This window comes from the organism of the source record quoted next, unplaced genomic scaffold (genome assembly GCF_019419815.1).
Source record: "Pyrus x bretschneideri cultivar Hongxiangsu unplaced genomic scaffold, Pyrus_bretschneideri_v1 Contig8, whole genome shotgun sequence".
NCBI lineage: Eukaryota > Viridiplantae > Streptophyta > Magnoliopsida > Rosales > Rosaceae > Pyrus > Pyrus x bretschneideri.
This window is the reverse complement of record NW_025999820.1, coordinates 6,461,947-6,482,334: the sequence shown is the minus strand read 5'-3', so window position 1 is coordinate 6,482,334 and position 20,388 is coordinate 6,461,947. Positions and strand designations below refer to the sequence as shown.

The 20,388-nt window shown below is 37.0% G+C and overlaps 1 protein-coding gene and 1 long non-coding RNA gene across 9 annotated transcripts; one reads left to right on the top strand and one right to left on the bottom strand.

The window, feature by feature from the left end:
• Window positions 1–563: 563 nt before the first annotated feature.
• LOC103967615 (histone-lysine N-methyltransferase SUVR5-like) lies at window positions 564–12,181 on the bottom strand. 8 transcript variants are annotated; one of them, XR_007254970.1, is made up of 14 exons: window positions 11,646–12,181; window positions 11,297–11,523; window positions 8,744–9,284; window positions 7,925–8,227; window positions 7,680–7,790; window positions 6,928–7,038; window positions 3,473–6,283; window positions 2,761–2,922; window positions 2,084–2,200; window positions 1,852–1,961; window positions 1,628–1,765; window positions 1,434–1,521; window positions 965–1,177; window positions 564–802 (listed from the first exon to the last, which is right to left on the bottom strand). XR_007254970.1 is itself a non-coding variant. In XM_048575298.1 (13 exons), exons 3-13 carry the CDS (start codon window positions 9,212–9,214, stop codon window positions 1,070–1,072), a joined length of 4,530 nt encoding a protein of 1,509 aa, XP_048431255.1. In that variant the 5' UTR covers window positions 9,215–9,284; window positions 11,297–11,523; window positions 11,646–12,181; the 3' UTR covers window positions 564–1,069. The 8 variants fall into 8 exon arrangements, 7 of the variants coding, with proteins under 7 accessions (XP_048431255.1, XP_009379162.2, XP_009379160.2 ...); XM_048575298.1 differs by having other exon boundaries at window positions 564–1,177; XM_009380887.3 differs by having other exon boundaries at window positions 564–1,177; window positions 1,867–1,961; window positions 11,646–12,180.
• A 3,945-nt stretch (window positions 12,182–16,126) lies between these two features.
• LOC125473032 lies at window positions 16,127–19,740 on the top strand. Its single transcript, XR_007254953.1, has 5 exons — window positions 16,127–16,335; window positions 16,422–16,524; window positions 17,195–17,257; window positions 17,615–18,257; window positions 19,124–19,740. It is a non-coding gene; the product is annotated as an uncharacterized LOC125473032 (long non-coding RNA).
• The last annotated feature ends 648 nt before the right edge of the window (window positions 19,741–20,388 follow it).

Genomic DNA, 20,388 nt, shown 5'->3' with positions numbered 1-20,388 from the left:
GCATTAAAGCATGAAACTACATGGAATCTTTGTTGGTGATTTTGTCCTTTTTTTTGTCTGTTCAGGAAAAGAGCAAGCAGCCAATGCCATGTTTTTGCCTGTTTTCTTTAGCAGAAGCGATAACCATGGCAGATTCGAAACATGTAACTGAATGCATAATTAAACAGTTAAAATGATTTTCCACTTCATTGGCATCGATGTTTAAGGGTCTGTTTGGGATTGCTTCTAACCGTCAAGAAAAACACATGCACTGATGCACATATGCTTCTTCAGGAAGCACTAGGATTTTTAACAAAATATTCAATTTGTATATATAATAGCACTTGGGAGTAAAAGCGCTAAGAAAAAGAAAAAAAGCAATCCTAAACAAGTCAAAAACATCATAACTGCAGCGCTAGCTAACAGAAGCGAAATGTAAATGTAGTTTTTACATCTCAAATTTGCATCTCTCGCTCTCACGCCAAATCATATTCTTATATGTTATCGCATGAGAACAATACAGTATGAAAACTGCAGTAAAAGAATCAAGAACTCTGGGAGAAAGTACAATCGAAGAAGCTGGGTGAGAAAAAATAATTTCAACAAATAGGAAATATATAAGAATTGACCGTTTAAGCATTCCATCACTACAAAACCAATAACTTCTACCAGAAAAAAGAAAATCCATCCACAGTTAGCTAATCCAAAGCTGCTACAGGATCAGCGAAAGTGAAAAAGAAAACTGAAACAAAGGGAAACGATGAAGTTTGTCATCCTCGATTCTTCAACGAATCACTAAAGAACAAACATTGGTAAAATCTACCTGCTGAAAAGATCACACAATGTATTGCAATTAGCAGCAGATCCAAAGCTGAATAAACCCTTGTGTCACTGTTACGACTCAGTCAATTTTACTTTCAGCTGGATCCAAGATCCGTTTTATTATCAACGGTTGGATCATAAACGGCAATGACTGAGAACTCACCACTGGGAGACGCGGAGATTATTCTATTTTCACAAACTGCCTTTTCATTATTGAAGCGCGGTCAAGCGTATGCTGAGATTGCAGGAGATTATTCTCATTCAAGGCTTAATAGAGTCGCCCCCGGCACATGGAAGCTCCACAATGGCATGGATGTCCTTCTCCAGGAAGATGTTTATATCGATAGTCATATGTTATTTCTTCCCCCAACGCTATCTGCTCACATACAGTAGAATTATCAAGAATAACAGTAGTCACTTTAAGCACAGTAATGCATATCAGTTGCAGAGAGCCATCATCAATTGTACATCAAATGCCATCGTCAATTGACCGTTGAGTATACCAATAGCAAGGATAACTTAGCAACTGACCATGTAACCATCACAACACTCTCAATCTTAATTTCTGAGATAATTACTAATGCGTCATGCACAAATAAAATCATTCTACGAGAAGAAATGAGAGTGCTTACATCTTGATTCGCATAGAGACCAATATGTGCACGCAAACTATCCATGCTTTCCACAAGAACTTGGTGATTCACAAGATTAGGCGAGCAGCTACAAAAGAATAGCATATGTCAAGTATATCACAAGGCACTCGCATTGCCCGAGAAACAAATAAAAATATATGGATAAAAGATAATTCAGCAATGTCTTTCATTACCTATGATTGATGAATTTTGAAACATTTCCATAATTAGTTGAGTCAATTACATGATGGGCCTGTCCTTCGACCAATCTACTCATATCATTAACATGAGCATCAATTTCATATAAGTAGCCGTAACCATCTTTTCCATACCTGATCATTCGTAATGGACCATTCAAAATATGGCACGAAAACTAAAAAGTAGAGTAGAACAATAGGTGTATCTATCAGAACTAAACCGAAACCTGTCGTGCCTCTCATTTGCTTCATGCTCATCTAAAACCTCGCCAATGTACTCGCAAACAAATGTGCCGCGGATAATTGCTTCACCTGCCCTGACTCCCCATCCCTGCAATTGGGTACTGAAGTCAATACAACTCTTGAAAATCATCAAAAACCGACATTTAACTTTTCAGTTACCTATCCTTTTTAGCTTAGGGAGGAAAAAATAAGGAAAGAAAAATAAACTACCTTTTTATCTGTTTTGAAGACTTCCAGTTTCACTCTTACTCCATTCTGCAAAACCCTATTAGGACAAGATCTATTGCAGCTGCACATCTGATTGCATTCATAAACGAGGTACCCTTCCTGCAAGATTTCAAAAGAGCAATAAGTCAACCTTATGTTCCCACCAATTAAAAATAGGATAATGAAAATTATGTGAAAGTCGAGCATGATATGAATCCCTTCTTGCTTTTTTAAATAAAGACTGTGGGGGCAGTGGAATGGCACTACCCTCCAAGAACCTGTGCCACATTCAAATCCAGAATATATCTATGTATACATGCATATAGATTGAGAGAGAATATGACGGTCTATGCGGGAACTATCTCAGGCTCTTTTTCTCTCTAGCAAACGGTTAAGACAGAAAAAACAATCTTCCATATAGAAAAGATCCTGTGTTTATAAAAACCACCAAATCCAAGTAATGCATTTTTATGTGCTTGTCTGCGACACAATCAACAACACGGCATATTTATGTTTTCCAGGGTATAAATGGCCATCAAGTAAAATGAAAAAGAAGTTAAAGACTTCCAACAATGGAGAGCATACGACCATCATATGTGATCAGGGGTCAACACTTAAACATGTACTGAAATTAGAGGAGATGAGACTGGTGGTTAGTGGTAGATTTTGATTAGCATTACCTCCAAGATAATTCGACCTCTCTCATCATATGGGAATCTGCCACGCATGGATTTCCCGTAGATGTCTTTTGCATCATCATAGTCATTATCAAAAAGGTAAACATGATCACATGTTTCAGGACAGCATGTAGAAGGCGGGCATGCGCACCCCAATTGCAAACTCTGCAATGAAATAGACCAAAAAACATGTTAAATGCCAACAAAAATTGGAAAAAGAAAATACTGCAACGTATTCATCATGAAGTCATAGTAAATGCATACTATTAGAGAACAAAAATATATTGTAACTAGGATCCTAGTCAGCTCGAATATTTGGTTCCAGGTTTGTTTAGGGGTGTAATCTAGTATTCAAAATTAAGTTATTTGGTTATGTATTTAGTTTCCTGTACTAATGAGGGTCATGATTAATAAATCTCATTCTCCCCATTTTTTTCACATGGCACCAATGCAAGATATAGTCTTCTTAAAGAAAATCGTTATTCCGGTCAGATGGCATCTAACTAAATGTCGTCATTGCGGTTCTTTTTCATATTACTGGCTCATTGCATCCAAAGTTTTGGTCAAAGTCTTCCTTTTATTTGCACCTTTACTACAATTATGGTGGTCCAGGTGAGAGTGATGCATATTTAAACATGTAGCATACATGCAATGCTGAGAAAATCAGTGACTGAAAGATATTAGATCAAAGATTGAAAAGTAAAAAAAAGTAAACCTCTCTATCGAGTCCCAGGGATTGATGAAGCAAGGGCTTCATAATATAGGTAAAGCTCTCCCAAGGCAAGGAATGACCAGCATTTTGGTCATTAGAACCACCTGCAAGGGCAGGATAAGAATCCAATTGGTCTTCATCTGCTACACAAACCACCGGGACCAATTCCTGTCCAAAGCTTATATCATCACACAAGACAAGAGCCTTCTGGAAGGATCTTTGGCTCAAGTGATGTGCATCAATAAGATAGTGGCTCTCATCCACCTCCCACTTATCGTCACGAGGATCTGATGAAGGTGGAGATCTATGCCCCACAGTACCAATTGGAAGAGGCATCACCGGAGACACAAAGCATTCCTTGAATTCTTTGCATCCTTTAGGGCAAATAAAGCCATCTTGATGCCAATCTACCCGAAGATTATACTCGCTGCAGAGCTTGGCTGCCCTTAGATATAAACTTTCTGGCAGGACTCCATATTGTCCCTCCAGCATGGCTTTGAGACTGATCTTGCAGCAAGCAGAGCGAGCAACAGATAAGATGTCTAGGTTACTCGGCCTACATTTTGTTTTCTGCATCTCAGAAAACAGAATTCTTGCTACTGCTGAACAATGTGAGTCCCCTAATCTAGACAGACTTGCTGCCTCAGTTGCATGACGCTGTACATTTATTCCTCCAGTACCAAGTGACTTTGATGCTTGAATACGTTTCTTGATTGTAGCATTTGCCCTATTCCTGATCCTATATGATGCTGCTGCCAAATTTTTTCTCAATCTAGGGCGACTAAGTCTCCCAGATTTTAATCTATAAGCATAATAACGTATCCCCTTCTTTGAAGGCAGAGAACTGGCTAAACTTGGTCCCATGTGAACAGCTTGATGGTGACGACCAAGATCAGGAAGTAAATCAAACTTCAACCCACAAAACCTGCAAACAAACTTTCGTTGACCGCTTACATTCTCAGTGTTATTCTTCACAGAAGCTGAATTGCATAACTCAAACTTCCTTGGAGAAACATCACCAGCAGACAGGACAGGCTGTGGAGCTTTTGAGAGCCTGAAACTATCACGATGAATTGCAAGCACATGCAACCATAACTCGTCTGTATTCCCAAAGTGGCTTCCACAAGGAATACACTGGAAAAGCATGCATTGTTCAACAAATTGCACACAATGTCTCTCCTGAACATGAGTTTCCAAGACTTTCTTATTAGTAAAACAATCCAGGCAGATAGCACATGCATAACCTCTAAACAGCCATTGTGCTTCCTTTTTATGATTGCCCATCCAGTGAGTCCCAAGTGCTTGGTCATCTGAAAACTCCTGCGAGCAAACTTTGCACCTAATAGCTTGTTCGTTGTCATCCCCAGTCCATTGCAACAGAGCTTGTTCTTTCATGGCAGAAGAAGCAACATGTGCATCTTCATCATCATTAAAGCCCCAAATCCTTCTAAGTCTCTCCTTTTCAGAGCAAACCAACTTTGTGAATACTTCTCCAACGCCAAGATTATTAGAAGCTTCAGATAGGGCCCACTGAAATTGCACATCCTTAGGAACAGGGTTTCTTAAAGATAATATACTTTTAAAGAGCTTGTAAAAGAGCTCACACGCTTGATGTAAATTAAACTTTTGCTCCTCTGAGTGACAATCTTTCAAAAGATCTACAAAAACTTCTTTTGATATTATCCTACTCTTACCATTTCTTGCACGTTTGAGCCAGCTTGGGAGGTGCTTTTCGCAATATAATGAATGCCTCTTTGGGCTTTCCAAGCAAGGGTTGCTGTCATCCCAGAAACAAGACCCTATGCAGCGCTGCTCTCCTGTTGTATTACAAGCTTTGGCAGGAGACTCGGACTTCTCAAATAAGCTCCCTCTTTCACGGAAGGCATTACCAGCCCCGATTGAGACAGGATCTACCTGTAGAGGACTTTCAACATCTCCCACCAATACTATCTCTCTGCAGTTTGTAGTCTCTAAATTAGAAATGTTCTCCTCAAACTTTCTCTTAAGTGTATACTCTGGAAAATTTGAGATGGTCTTCATATCATTCTTTGGTCTGTGCTTCTTACAAAATGAAGAGCCTTGTAAAGACCGATGCTTACATCTAGTTCCAAGGACAGTTGTGCCTTCACACAGTGGTTGATCACTAGAGTGAGACCCTTCAGCTTTGGTAGAGCTTCCCATGAAACGAGAGGACAAATGTACACAACAGTAAACATCACCATCATTTGCCCACCTCACGCATTGCCTTCCCTTGGCTTCAATATAAGCAATGCACTGTCGATTTTTACTTCCAGGCTCAGAAGATCTTATGGCAGCAACTTCATTGGCTGGTGTCATTTCCACATCTTTGGTTTGGATGAACTTAGAATTACCAGCTTCAACTAATACTCCATCCCATTTATCAGCAACTCGCCCAGGTGTGTCTGCTGGTGCAGCTATATCTTTCATATCTTCTTTTTTATAGGGTTCTGATGCTAATGTAGCCGCATTTGAAGTGTCTCGATTATTAAAGAATTCAGAGTCAATTTCAATAGCTATAGATTCATCTGATCCCCTAGATTCCACCTGGGAAGCATTTGCCTCTGCACGACGAACTTCGAGCTTTGGCCTTTTCCAGCCAACTTGGAGATTTGGGGTTAAGGGACCATCACTAGTCTGCTGTTGAAAGTCGACACTATTCGTTGTGGGATGAGAGGTTGAAAACCATTTCATAACTTCATGCTTCCATGTTTTCCACTCGGAACCCAATGTAGGCTGCAATGGTGCATTCTGGAGAGACTGGACTTCATTCCAGAGAATAGAGTCAACTAGTTCCTGAACCAGAAAGGGAAACATAAAGCCAAAAGCTTGATCAAATGACTTTAACTGTAAAAATTATCTCAAAACAAAATCCATGGAATGGTAACATATTCCAAAACAAAGTTACAAACAGATATGTAAGAGGCACCGGAAGTAAGTTTGAGTGGTCTTCACTCATGCCCTATCACAATGAAATAAATAGCTATAACAACATTTACAGTGAGCACACCCAAATTCCATGGAATGGTAACATATTCCAAAACAAAGTTACAAACAGCTATGCAACTTTTCTTACACAAACAGTCCACCACTCAATTAAAAGTGGAAAACAACTGCCGAGCATATGTATACCATGCACTGTACATAAATTAATTTTAACTGAATGGTCAAAAACTAAAACAAGAGGAAAGAAGCAACTTACTTTAGCTCCATTACCGGGAGCCTTACTGATTAAATGGAAACAAATTAACGGTAAAAATACTCCTAAGAAAAATCATGCAATATATATACCAACACAACATGGAAGGAAACAATATAAGGTTGAAACCTATTCTTTGAAATTACGGCTATCTAATGCATGACAACTTGTACTATTGTACTACCACAGTTCAACCAGTGAACATACAACATAAATGAGCAGCAAAAATTATAATGTATACCTCCTTAAGTACTTCAATGGTTGCAGCATTACTCGCATTCTGACACTGCTGCACCCAAAAGTTATATGAACGTTCTAGCCATTCAGAATTTAGGTAGGTCTGTGATATCATCTGTAAAGGAAAATAAAATGGCATTTCTTAATAACTAATCAGAAGAAAAACAAAATACGAAATAAATAAGTAATTTATTTCAGAGCAGAACAAAATTTCAAAATAAAAAATAGTCTGAAAATATAGGTTAATCTTATAAATATAACATGGTAAGAACACGAAAACTTTATAGTATATGCAAAACACACGCATGAAAACACAAACACAAGTGCGCACATAGAATAACAGATAAATCTTTTCCGAGCTTGAAGTATTGGCAAGTAAAACTGTAAAAGTGATGATGACAAGATCAGCAGAAATATGCTAAATCAATTTCCAAGGGGCTCCTTCTACACCGACTTTAAAGCTAATCAATTTTCTTCCCAAAAGTTATGGATTAAGGACAACTACAAGAAGAAATACAATTTGACACACAAAATAAGTCAGAAGAACCTGATATATATTTATTAGAAGATTAATTGGTCTTTTTTTCATCATCAATAGTCAACGTTGAAGGAAAAAAAAAAAGCAGTTAAATTTCATTACAGACAATGCCTTAGCTCATGCTAAAAATAAATGAATAAAAAAAAAATAAAAAAAGACAAAAGAAACAGTTTCTGCCTATTTTAAAAATTCAAGTATCACTAGATGTAGCAATTTACACTTTGCAGCTTCAGAAGCATCTTTCCAAGATTAGAATAGCCACTGCAACGAGAAGCCTCCATAGCAAATTCCTTCCAGACAGCCACATCACGAGCAGTCTCTATCAAAGCCTACGCAAGTTGACATATCTAAGAGAATAACATCAAAGCAGAAGAGGATACTAAAGACACAATAAGTTGGTAGCTCCAACTATGGAAAACGAAAGTTTGTAGAGAGCATGAGAATCTCAATTAAAATCGCATACCTCAGTATGAAATTGGTCAACAATATTCAGCATTCCAACAGCTAACTTTTGCATAATAAACCGACGTGCTATGGTCAAATCTTTAACCACTTTTAAGCCAACTTTGTGCGTTTTATATGCAATAGGGTGTGGAAATTCATCGATGGAACGAACAAGTAGTGTGTCTGCCCAAGAATAATTCCTTGTGTGTGGAAAAAATATCACAAAATATTTTTTCCTATCATGAGTTGGTTTTGCTCTCAAAGTCGATAATGGGCAGTCAGCTCTTGCACACCGTATTCCTGTCTGCCACTTCCCTCTCCACTATACTTGGACAAATAGAGAGGTACCAAAATAAAATGAAATCAGCAATGTTAATTTATTCCACCAGTTTCAATCTTTATAGTTTTGGTTACAGTCAGCAAAGGAAAATGGGGAAGGGTATCAGGATCTATACATCCTCACAATTTCTATTCGCAAGTATTATATCACATAACAAGAAATTAAAAGTATCCCGACCCAAAAGCTGAAATTAGGCCTCTGTCCATTTCTAGAAAGCCATTACTGGACAATTGCAATAATAAAGATTTGAACTCAGGACCTCCCGCTTTGCCACATTGAAGTATCTAAACCAAAAGCTTGCATTGATAGAATGTGATCCTGGAAAATGTTATATCTGAACACTGAGGAGAAAAACAAAGAAAAATTGAGCAGCCAAACCTATGGGTAAAGATAATGAGACTAACCAACTTGATATGCATCAGGCCCGAGAAATTGCATAATAAAAGTTTTAAGTTATGAAAACAAAGTAATGTTGAACGTGAAAGAAACAAAAGTTACCTTGACCCACAGTGCCACAGATTCATCACTTTCTAGCCATGCAGACTCTGACAGAGATGACTCTCCTTCCCTACTGTTGTTTGGCAAAGCACTTTCCCTGCTGTCTACAATCATATGACTGTTATCAGAGGTTACGCAGGGTTCACTGTAATTCTGTGCATTTACGTCATCATCATCAAAATCTTGCGAGCCACTAGATGACTTTTGACCCTCCAATTGACAACAATCAATAACTGAAGCTCCATTTTGACATCCTTCAGAAGTATGCAATTCATCAACTGCCTCTTGAACTTCACCTTGTCTTCCTAATTGAGGTCCTTCCACATTTGGCAATATGTCATCTGCCGCTTGCACTTTCTTTTCATGTTCAAGGCAGTTGGATTCGCCGTCATAGACAGAAGGGGTTGATGAACTCTGTTGAGGGCAATCAGATTGTCCAACACGAATGGTAGAACAAGGGAGCACTTCCATGATACTACACTAAAAATACTGGTGCCATATGATGCGTATGCTATCACTGATTATTTGCCTACCCACCTTTCTGTCCAAACAAAGGTCCAGTTGACAAATAGAGTCAGGGATATATTCGATGATGAACCAAATTGAGAAAACAAAATCCAAAATATACTTCTAATTAACTGATGAAAATAAAAAGCTGCAACAGCCACAATGAGCACATGTGTGTGCATACATGTGTTTAGGCTTGTCTCTACAAATATATGACCAGAGGAAAAACCTAAAGCCAATCTTGACAAATCCACAATGGCCTTAGTTGGTCTGACCAACATAGCATAATGAATGGTTTTATATCAGCGCTTGAAATACCATGTCAATCATGTCAACGGGATCAATCAAGAAATTAAGAAGAGACATGATGCAGTAAGACAGAAGAAAGAAATGTTCGTATTCCCATTAGATGGCAAGTGCCATGATATGTATTTCACCTTCTTTGAGGACTTTAAATTTGCATTTCAATTTATTCATAACAAAGGACTGCTAGAACAGCAAAACAAAATCACACCCTCGGTTTGAACCATATTATTAGGCAACTGACTAACTTAATCCATATCGGTTCAATGGTATTTTATAAACTACATAAACTTCCAGATACATCAATAAACTAAAGATAATTTTATTTTGATACCAAGGCAAATTACTGACAAACTCATATCACTAAGAAAAAATGTTTAAAACAATGATCATAGCACATAGATAAAAAAGATACCAAACTATGATAATACCCCCGCAAGGGGCTTGTAGCCATTTAGCCCTACACCCGAGGTCCTGTTTTTTGAATCCCCCCTCGTCCGTTATTGTTTATAAAAAAATGAAAACTAAAATTATACCCCCTACCATTGCAGAATTCTAAAATATAGAAATAGAAATACGCTTTGGAAAATAACATTAATTCCATATGCATGCATTTTTTATATGGTAGTTGTTTACTTTCAACTAGCAAGCAATTTCCAGAAACTAAATCCCATGTTCTCAATTTCAAAAACAAAAACAAGAACGGTAAATTACTTGTTATGTATAGAAAAATAATATAATACTAATTACTTGTTATATTGAGCAAAATAACATATTTATTATTCTTCTTCTAAGAACAAAAAAAATTCACAGTAACACCTCACCCCACAAAGAAGGAAATTAGGATAACAATTTTGCAACTTCATGTGTTAGTTCAAATAAATTTATGATTCTACAAAAGCAACAGAATCGGCCGTCGAAAATGCTCCAGTTGTCTTCAAATGTGTTTGCAGCAGAAGCATATTCTAGAGGTACATAGAACAACTTTCACATATCCAATTATTCAATAAAATGAAGTTTCAGTAAAATGTACTAAAGAAATAGTAATCCATATAATATACCCAAAGGGCAATGCAACGGTGCTCCTCAAGTGAGAAATCATGTGACATCGAACCAACAGTCAATGATGCCCTACACATCTAAAATACCTTAATTTCTACAAAAAAATAATCACACCCACAATCCAACTGCAAAAAGCAGCCCAGAAAAAAGCTGCAACACACTATAATTGACAACCAACCAACAAGCTCACCATGTGAAATTGGCCCCTTTCTGAGGAACAAACCCTAATTCACTAAACCCAGAACTTAAATTTGGTAAAAGCCACGGATTTTACCACGAATTGGTAACATTCTGATGGCAAAACCCTAGAAAAATCCACAACGGACAACCCATGTACGGATCGTGAACATGCAGATGGGTACAGATCAATAAAAAAAAAAGGAAACATAACATAAATTATGTACCAAAAACATAACACAAACATGTCCATTTGAAAACAACAGCTAAAAAAAATCCCAAGAAATGGTTCAAGTTCATGCCTTTATATTTACCCTACCATGTTAAAAAGTTGGAGTCAAAATGTTAGAGCAAGAGGGTTAGGGTAATAGGTTTGTGGTAGGGGTGAGATATAATCATATAATTAGTCAGCAAAAAAGAAACAAAAGAAAAAAAAAATGTGACATACATAGAGATGGGCATGGCCAAATTTACAGAGAGGAGAGAGAGAGTAATGTAGCTTACCTTTAAAGAAGGGGGAGGAAGATCACCATTTTCCCATTTGGGTTGGGTGAGATTTTGGGTGAGATTTTGGGGAAAGTTTGAGTCGTTGTGTTAAGAAAAAGAATTGGGTTGATGGGTTGATGGGTTTTTGGGTAAAAGCAACAATCTTTTCTATCCCTCTCTCAATCTGGCAAATCTTTGGCTAGTGAGTGAAAGGGGGGCTTATAGATGTTGCAGGTCCCCGTGGCCTAAAATATGAAAGAAAAAAAATATTAGAAAATACCAAATAAAATACCAAGATATAGATATCAAGAGATTAGAGAAACAGAGACGTGTGGGGTACAATTTCATGGAAAAAAAGAAGCCCTACCCTTTTGTCAAAAAAGAAGACCGACTGAGACAACAACTGGGTTGTGCGTTTTTGGGGCAGCTTCTAAAATCCCAATTTCATGTTTGTGTGAATATTTTAGAGAGAGAAAATTGTTGAGAGAGAAAAAAAAATGGTGGGTTTTATATTGGGGGGGGAGATTAGGGAGACTCGGGAGGAGGGGGCTTCTTTCTGTGGGGGAGGAAGCGCGCTTCTATAGGTTGTTTTCGTATCGTGGCACGCTGCTTTTGCTTCGTTTTACTCTCTTCTTTCTCGACAGATGACCAAAGCAACAAAACAAATAGAATTTACTATTGTTTTCTTTCTATTTTTTGGGTTTTGGGGTCACTGCCAGAGTAAGTGCTATGAATCTTATCTGGGTTTCGAAATTTTGCAGATGTTTGTCTATTTTTCTCTCTTTTTTCTGTATTTGTTTTCACCTTTTTTTTCTTTGTGTTTCTGTTTTGGTGCAAGGGTAATTTTGCTTCAAGAATTGGACGTCTGAGATAAGATTTTCCCTCAAACCCTTGATTAAAATGAAAAGTAAGAAGTGGGTCTAATCTAGTACACTATCGAAAAGAGAAATACTCAAACTCAATGTTGAAAATCTCAACTTGTAACTCAATAAATTAAGAAAAAAACTCCATTCACATGCCAACTCACCACTTATTTTTCTTTACTCTTTGTTAAAAATGTTTTTTGTACTAAAATATTCATGTCCTTTTTTTTTTCTTTTTTTCTTTTTCTGGTTGAAAAAATGGAGATCTATTCCATCCTTCTTCTTTTATTTTCTGGCAAATGTAGTGGGAGGTATTTAACCATATGACTCTTGGATGAACGCTAGAGGAGAAATTGATTACCATTTGGATAATACTTACATTCCTTGGGATGAACTCATTTTTCACTCACAAATAATATATTATTGTCGTATAAATTTCATAATCTGAACTGTTTGCTGTTTTAAGCTTCGTTTAAAGATCAACTTTGCAAAAAGAAATTATTCAAATCGAAGATATAGTCATCCAAATGTATCAAATAAGTCAACGGTTCCTCATGAATATGCTACTTGGTACGTACACTTGTAGACAGTTGATTTATTTTGGCATCTTCAATTCGAATGACTTTTTGTAGAGATAATCCTCAAATGAAAATAAAAAGATTAAATGGTTCCGCTTGTAAAGTTTTTATAATAACAATACTTATTTATAAGTGAAAAAATGTGCTCATTCTCTAGAGCATTCCCCTTAACGTTTTCATGGCATTTTGCTCTCACAGAAAACGCATAAGTGATGATGATGAAGTTATGCTAACTCATGAAGTAACTAACTGGTATTGGCAATTTGTAACTTCTTTCTTTTACATTGACTTTTTTCGTTAAGAACGAGGGATAATATATTAGAAGTTAAGACTTCTTTCAATAACTGAAAGTAAAAAGTTACTTGACTAGAGCTAGTTGAATATTTTACGATGCAATTTGAGAGTGATTTATTGAGGGGATTAGGATCCTCGCGGGATCCCCTGGGATGGGATAATAGAGATCAACGCACGTGAACTGTTGATCAAACATCGTGCGGTCCCAATTAAATATTTTTTATATTTTTAAAAGTAAAGCAGTTTCGTTTTGCATGAAAAATATAAAAAATAAAAAAATTGTGGCCACACGATTTTTTATCAACGGTCTACGTACATTGATCCTAGGATTCCAGGGAAGGGATTCGGCAAGGATCCAAAACCTTATTGAGGGATGGGAAAAGAAATATGTTAATTGTTAACAACACGGTAAGCTCGCTTCTTACAAGATTGTAGATTATCATTCCATAAATAATTCACCGAAAGAGTATTAATTAAAATCTAGTCTATGTGTTTTGGACTTAAAAATATATTGAATGAAGTGTTAGATATAACACAAATGCCAACTAGATCTTTCGTGTAACGTTGATACTACGCGTTATGATCTCGTAAAACTACAAATTCCTTTTATCAAAATCATAACTATCATTAACTTGAGAAGGTTTTTTAATAAAAAGAGAGAACAACCAAGACAGAGCTTCAAGAATTTGAACAACTAAAACGAGTTTACTCAAAATTTAACACTTACTAATATTTCAATCTTATTTCAATCATACAATATTATACTCTATAATTTATATTAAAGGGAATGGGGAAGAGTTTGAATCGGGAACACATTGAGTTGAAAAGGAAGATCCTAATCCTTGAAGCAGTCCAACACTTACAAATAGTAACATGCCAACATACCAAGTGGTACTCCCATCAGCCACAATAATTTTTCTACAAAGACCACTAGTGCTTTTGCTAGAAGTGTTTTCAATAGATAGATGTTAAAATTTATTTAATAATTCACGTGTTATCCTAAATAATCATTTTACGAGTGTGTTCTTCACAAAGTGCTTCTTATGACACAAAATCACCTTTATTTTTTATTTTAATAGCCGTAGTAAAAAACATTTTTGACTATCAGAAAGCTCTTTTAACTTTTCCTATAACCATCTTAAGCAAGCTCTAAGATGGTTTTTAGAAAAGGATAAGAAACCAAACCAAAGTAAAGGGTCATGTATATTGCTTTCACTTAAGTTAATTGGGTGGGCAGTTCACTTGTAGATTGTACTAGTACTCCTAACTCACCTCTCACGTGACCTCTAACCACTCATGCTACATTTCTTCAAGTAAGTACCTTTCCTTGTTTGTATTTATTTTATTTTATTTTATTTTTACTTATGCAGTACAAGTTCTGTGGCAGTGGATGTAGTGGCCAAGACTGAGAGAAGAAGAAAGAAAGGCTAGCTAGATGGAGTCATTCCACCTTAATACAACGTATGTCATAGCTTGCAGATTCACAGGAAGTATTATTGTATATTTTTTTTAGATTCGACGGGTTTGTTTTCGTCTTCTAGATTATCATTGTTATACGATAGATAGACTATTTTCCAAATTGATTAAAAAGCTAAAAAATAAACAAATAGATTTGAATAAAATTTGTATTTTCATGGAGGAATACATTCAAGACCACATGTTAATTGCTAATTGCATCACTTGAAGAGCATCTGAATTCCCAATGTTTCCACAACATGACAGCAACAACTTTATGAAAATCAAGATTATCCAACTTTTTTAATTTTTTTACTTTTTTTTTTGCATAAAGTGGGAGCAAGAAGCCCAAACAAACAAAACTGTTATTTAGCCCATTGGGCTATTGCAATCATCTGCAGGCCGAGTGAGCCCACTGATATCTTGCTATTTCTGCTGATTACAAAGCTTTCTTCACAGACAAGCTCTTAATTTGAGACCCTAATCCATTGCACAAACTTTGTATAAAAGCCTTGCAAGGTTTACTCCCTCGCATAGACCAAAATTTCTATCTATCAAACTCTCTAACACATTGATGTTGTTGAGTGATCCGGATCCAAAAAAAAAAAAATGTCATATCCAAGTATCGTAAGATGCCACAACCTCAAGAACCACAATCGGCCTATCATGGTGACTAGTAAATTAGCCACTCCAATCAGAAAAGCAATTCCCCCATTCCTAATGCATGCAATCAAGACTCCCTAGCATGCCTGGGAATCCCAGGCACTCACCCTTTATTGGTAGTCTTTGAATGTCAACTAAATTTGGGCATTGGTGGTACCATTTTACATAGATCTTTAAAAGGACCCTACAAAACTTCATCAGAGCCTCAATAGCTATGGATTCTCCACACCTAGTATATCCATTTGTGGAATCAGTTGGGAGGACATATATAAGCTGTCAAAAGACACTTGCTAGCTTATGTTCAGGTGATAGACCGAGTCGGCCTACAACATCCCTTTTTTAGACGTATTGGTTGTGTCCGACAACAACTTGCATGATGGTGGAGAAAAGTTCTCGCTTCATTATAAAACACCTATAGAATTTAGAAGCTCCAAAAATAGGGTGAGGGATGAAGTAGTCTTTCATGAGGTTCTCATGCCAATTTTTTCTTTCACGATCAACAACTTCATAACTAGCAACCGAACTGCCATATGTTTTGGATGCCTATTAGCCTCTAACAATGTCTGTTGACTAGCAACAACAACAACAACAACATCATGTTGATGGTGGTCTTCCTCTTTATTGAATACTTCTAGCATCTGAATTCTCTTGTCACAACTTGAACCCATTAAAAAAATGAAAGTGTGTTAAGCAAAAGTATGAGATTTAAGAAAGAGGTGTGTGTTTGCCTAGAACTCCTTCGACTTATAAAGAAGGAATTGATCATAACAAATGTGTAGGAAATCAGACAAAATAAGATAAGAGAGATTGGATGTAACAACTCGTCTCAGATTTTTCGGAACGTTAGGGTAAAATGGTAATTTCACACTCAAAGGAGATATTTTCTTTTTTTGTCTTTTATGGGATTGGTTGGTGAGCAACGCGGGGCCCACCCTTGATTTTTGTCCCCCAGCTTCTCTTCTCTCCTCTCCTCACTCTTTCTGTCCCTTTTCTTCCCGAAGCTATCTCTCCTCTCCCTTGAGCACACCCATGGACCACCCATGTCACCAACCTGCCACTCATACGAGCTCTGCCACCATTACTCACCTTGTCCCATCTTCCCTCCCGAGCCTAAATCTATAGAACCATTCATGGACCTGCACTCCAATCGGAGAGAAGTTGGAAATAGAGAGCTTCAGCGAGATTCCTCGTCCCTTTGATTTGGGTAAGTCTCAGAACACTTGAAATCTCTCTATTTTCGTTCTTTTGGCCTAATTCTAACCTAGGTTATGTGTTGGAACAATGAGATAGCACAAAGATACCTTGGGGGTGCTAAACCCAGTTTTTTCGAGGAGTGAACTTACCTTTGCAGGCATATTCCTATGAGATACAACCACGGCTGGCCACGAGAAAGGTATAACTCGATTCATTATTTCACGGGCTTTAATTTTATGTATTGGGTTGTAATGTTTAGTTGGGATTTGAGCTTAATCAGAGCTCGAGATATCTCGACCAAAATTTCGGTCTTCCCTTCCATTAGGTCTAGCGACCCGCGTACACAAAACCAACCCATCAGACCCAGTTGGCTATCCCAAACCCTTGAGATGGGCCCAAGTCCATGTGCTCTATCAAGCCCAACCCATTAAACCCTGAAACCCAGACCCAAAACCCATTGTACAGCCTAGACCCTTGGGCTAAACTTTTAAGCCCAAACCTGTATGAACCCTGCCCAAAACCCAAGCCTTTGGGCTATGCTAACTCAAGCCTTCGGCCCAATGAACCTCAGGCCTAAACCCTAGAAAGCCCAAGCCTAGGAACCAAGCCCATACCCAATCAGACCCCAGAACCCAAGGCTGCGCGTAAGTGGCGTGTAAGTGTGTGTGAAGGGTTGCCTGTGCTGGCGTGTGGAGCACACGCGCCTCCGCCGCCGTTCACCGGTGAACTTTCCAGCGACCTATCTCGAGCACACGCGCCTGAGGTCCCCTTTATGTTTTTCGACGTCGTGAATCTGTTTATAACGTCTGTTTTCTCGAAATTCAATTGTTATGCTAGAGTTTTATTAATTGGTACCTTTATGTGCTTAGGTGTAATTGTGTATGACGTTTTCGTCCACCCTTGTTTGCACGACTCTTCACCAACAGTGTAAGGTGAGTGGACCCATTCTAAAATGCATATTTTACTATTAGAAATGCATACATGAAAAACATGATTTAATGGATATGTTTTACGAAACGTTTATGAGTAAATTAGATTTACACTTTATGAGATATCATACTTTACTGAGAATATTTTGGAATACCATCCTTTATCGATTTTGACGTTCTTCGTAGTATATATGATTGATGACTATATACTACAAATATGTTTTATGATATGACGTTGTAGCTACCGAACTCCAATTAGGATATATATTTATATATATTAGAAATCGTATGTTTTGCATATGGGCGTATGTTTTGCCTACAGGCTATTAATACTTATATGCCTTCGGGTGGGTGCTGTAGGAGCCTACAGGCGATTGATATTTATATTGGCTACGGCCGAGGCATTTGGTTGGTACCTACGGGAGGGAGATATATGATTGGCTTCGGCCGGGCGTTTGTAGATGGCTTCGGCCATAAGATATTTATATTGACTTTGGCCAGGCGTTTGTAGATGGCTTCGACCGGAAGATACTTATATTGGCTTCGGTCGGGTGATGTAGGGGCCTATGGGTCGAAAGATACTTATATTGGCTTCAACCGAGAGATGTAGTGTCTACGGGGGAATGATCTGCCTACGCATGCAGTGATGTAGAACCTTCTGATGAATGAATAAGTGTTCTACATGCCTTTGGGCAAATGAAATATAATATCTATGTATATGCTTTATATATATACCACTCATAAGCACACACCATATATAATATATGTCTTTCAAAGTTTTATAGCATGTTAGGGCTTTCGGAAAACGTATTACTTATTATGCTATTAAATCTTCATAAACATTTGGGGGTTAGTACGTTATTGAATAACTGTTTTTGTACTACTTATATATATTAACTTGGTCCACTCATGTTTTGTTTTGCGCCCCCTCAGGACTTAGAATCGAGGCGTACAATCTCGACGTTAAGGCATTCCTGCATCGGCATCTTTAAGTCTTCTCAGTGTAGGACCCATCCTTTTGTTCATTCAATTTTATATTATTCCTTTTTAGTGTCTTAATTTAGCTGTATGCTCTGAACACGTTCCATAAATTGCATATTCATTATAGTTAAACTTATAAGTTTTATTTATGTTTGTTAGTTCTCATGCATCCTAATATGGTTTCGTCACCTTTAGGGGTCGGCCAGCACGTGCCTACCTTGCTGTTTGGGAGAATATTAAGGTCGGGCGTGTCATAGGAAATCAGAAAAGAAAAATCTTAAAAGATTAGATCTTCACTATGTAGGACATCCAAATAGATAGTTCATACTATATTAGAATAATATTGTGATATAGAACTCAATGATATCCAACTCAAAAATATCTCTTCAATTTTTTTTTTCTTTTCTAAATTTGATTTTCCTAAAAATAAAACAAGATGAAATTTAAAAGTTTAACAAATTATAAAGTTGGGGGGTGGGATGATAGGTCCTTACCATTGTGGGAAAAAACTGATTAACTTCATGTGTATATATGAACAGTTGAAAATATGGGGCTGTATTATGAGATTTCTATCCTTGAGATGGAGATAGCCTAATCCATTGCACAAACTCTGTAGAAAGGCCTTGCAAGGTTATACTCCTTTGCATCGATCAAAATCTCTATCTCAAAATTATCATTCTCTCGTAATTAATAAATATTCATCAAGATGGCTTGCTCCATGCGATTATTTTTGTTTCCCTCGTCCTTGTTACTCTTCTCATGGTTACTGGTATCTTTCTATCATATGTAATTTGAATGTATTATTGTATATGTATGTGTGTGTGTGTGTGTGTGTGTGTGTATTGGAATTACCTGACGTAATTTGTATATGATGTATAATATTGGCAGAGATGGCACCAATGGCTGTTGAGGGTAAGAAGCAAGAACGTGATAGTCCTCAGGCAGAGAAGAAGCTTCATCAGATGAAGCAGAGTGAGACCGCTAAGAATCATTAGGCAAAGCACAAGAATAAGACTAACAAGAATAACCGTGACGAGCATGTTCAGAGTCACATCCAGAGCCATTGGATTCCCGATACTAATAGCGTCGGCGATTGTCGTTCATCATGCGTAGCCACCGGCTTCTACAGTGTTGATTGTGTTGATGATAAATGCATGTGCATTAAGAAAATTTGGTAGTGCTTATCATTGAGATCTCTACGTGCATGCATGGTATCTCATCTGCAACCTAGCTTGTAGCTACAAGTGTGGGAGTTTTTAACACTAGTCAAATTACCGATTTGGGGGGCCAGTACTTCTGTATAATAACTAGGTTTGTGCCCTAATTTTTTGCTTTTTCTTTCCTCCTCTTGTGTATGAATCGAGAGAGTATTTATTTTGTGATGTCATGTATACAAGTGTATAGTAACTGGGTTTGTCGCCTAATTTTTTGTTCTTTCTATATTTTTCAATAAAATCCTCATTTGTGAATTATTAGTATTCTATTTTTTCAACTAATGTTCTTAAAATAAGATTAGATGGAGACATGCATGATGCACATGCATACATCATTGTGATAGAAGTTTCAAAATGTAGAAAATATTTAATTACGTACAATTTATAATATTAGACTATACACTTGGATGTCGTTATGAATGTTAATTAAGAAATTTAATAGTTTGGGTGATACGGTAAAAACACATTATTTGCAAAGTGAGATTTGTGCATTTCTTTTGTGGAGAATGCATGTATTATTCTTTTTAAAAATCAACATAACAGAGGAGGTCAAACTTGAATTTTCTTTTACAATATATAAAAGGGAGAAAAAAAATGCCACTAAACTTGGATCATCAAACTCTTTAAAATAAACTTAGATCGATGGATCATACACATGATGAATGCACATCGGGACGACGGTTGCACAAATACTTTAAGCAAAGACTCAACAAAGAAAAAGACATCGTAATGGTCGAGTAGGTACATGTAAGCATCACGTGTGTCCGTATCATATTATAATATCCAGAAATGATTTTTAGCACATTAGTTTTATCATTATGCATATACACACTCATTAAGATTCATGTCTCTTGATTCTTTTTTTAATTTGTACACGTCAAAAACAAAAAATAAGTCACTGCATAAAGAAAAAATAAGTGTGTAATAATCGAATCTGAA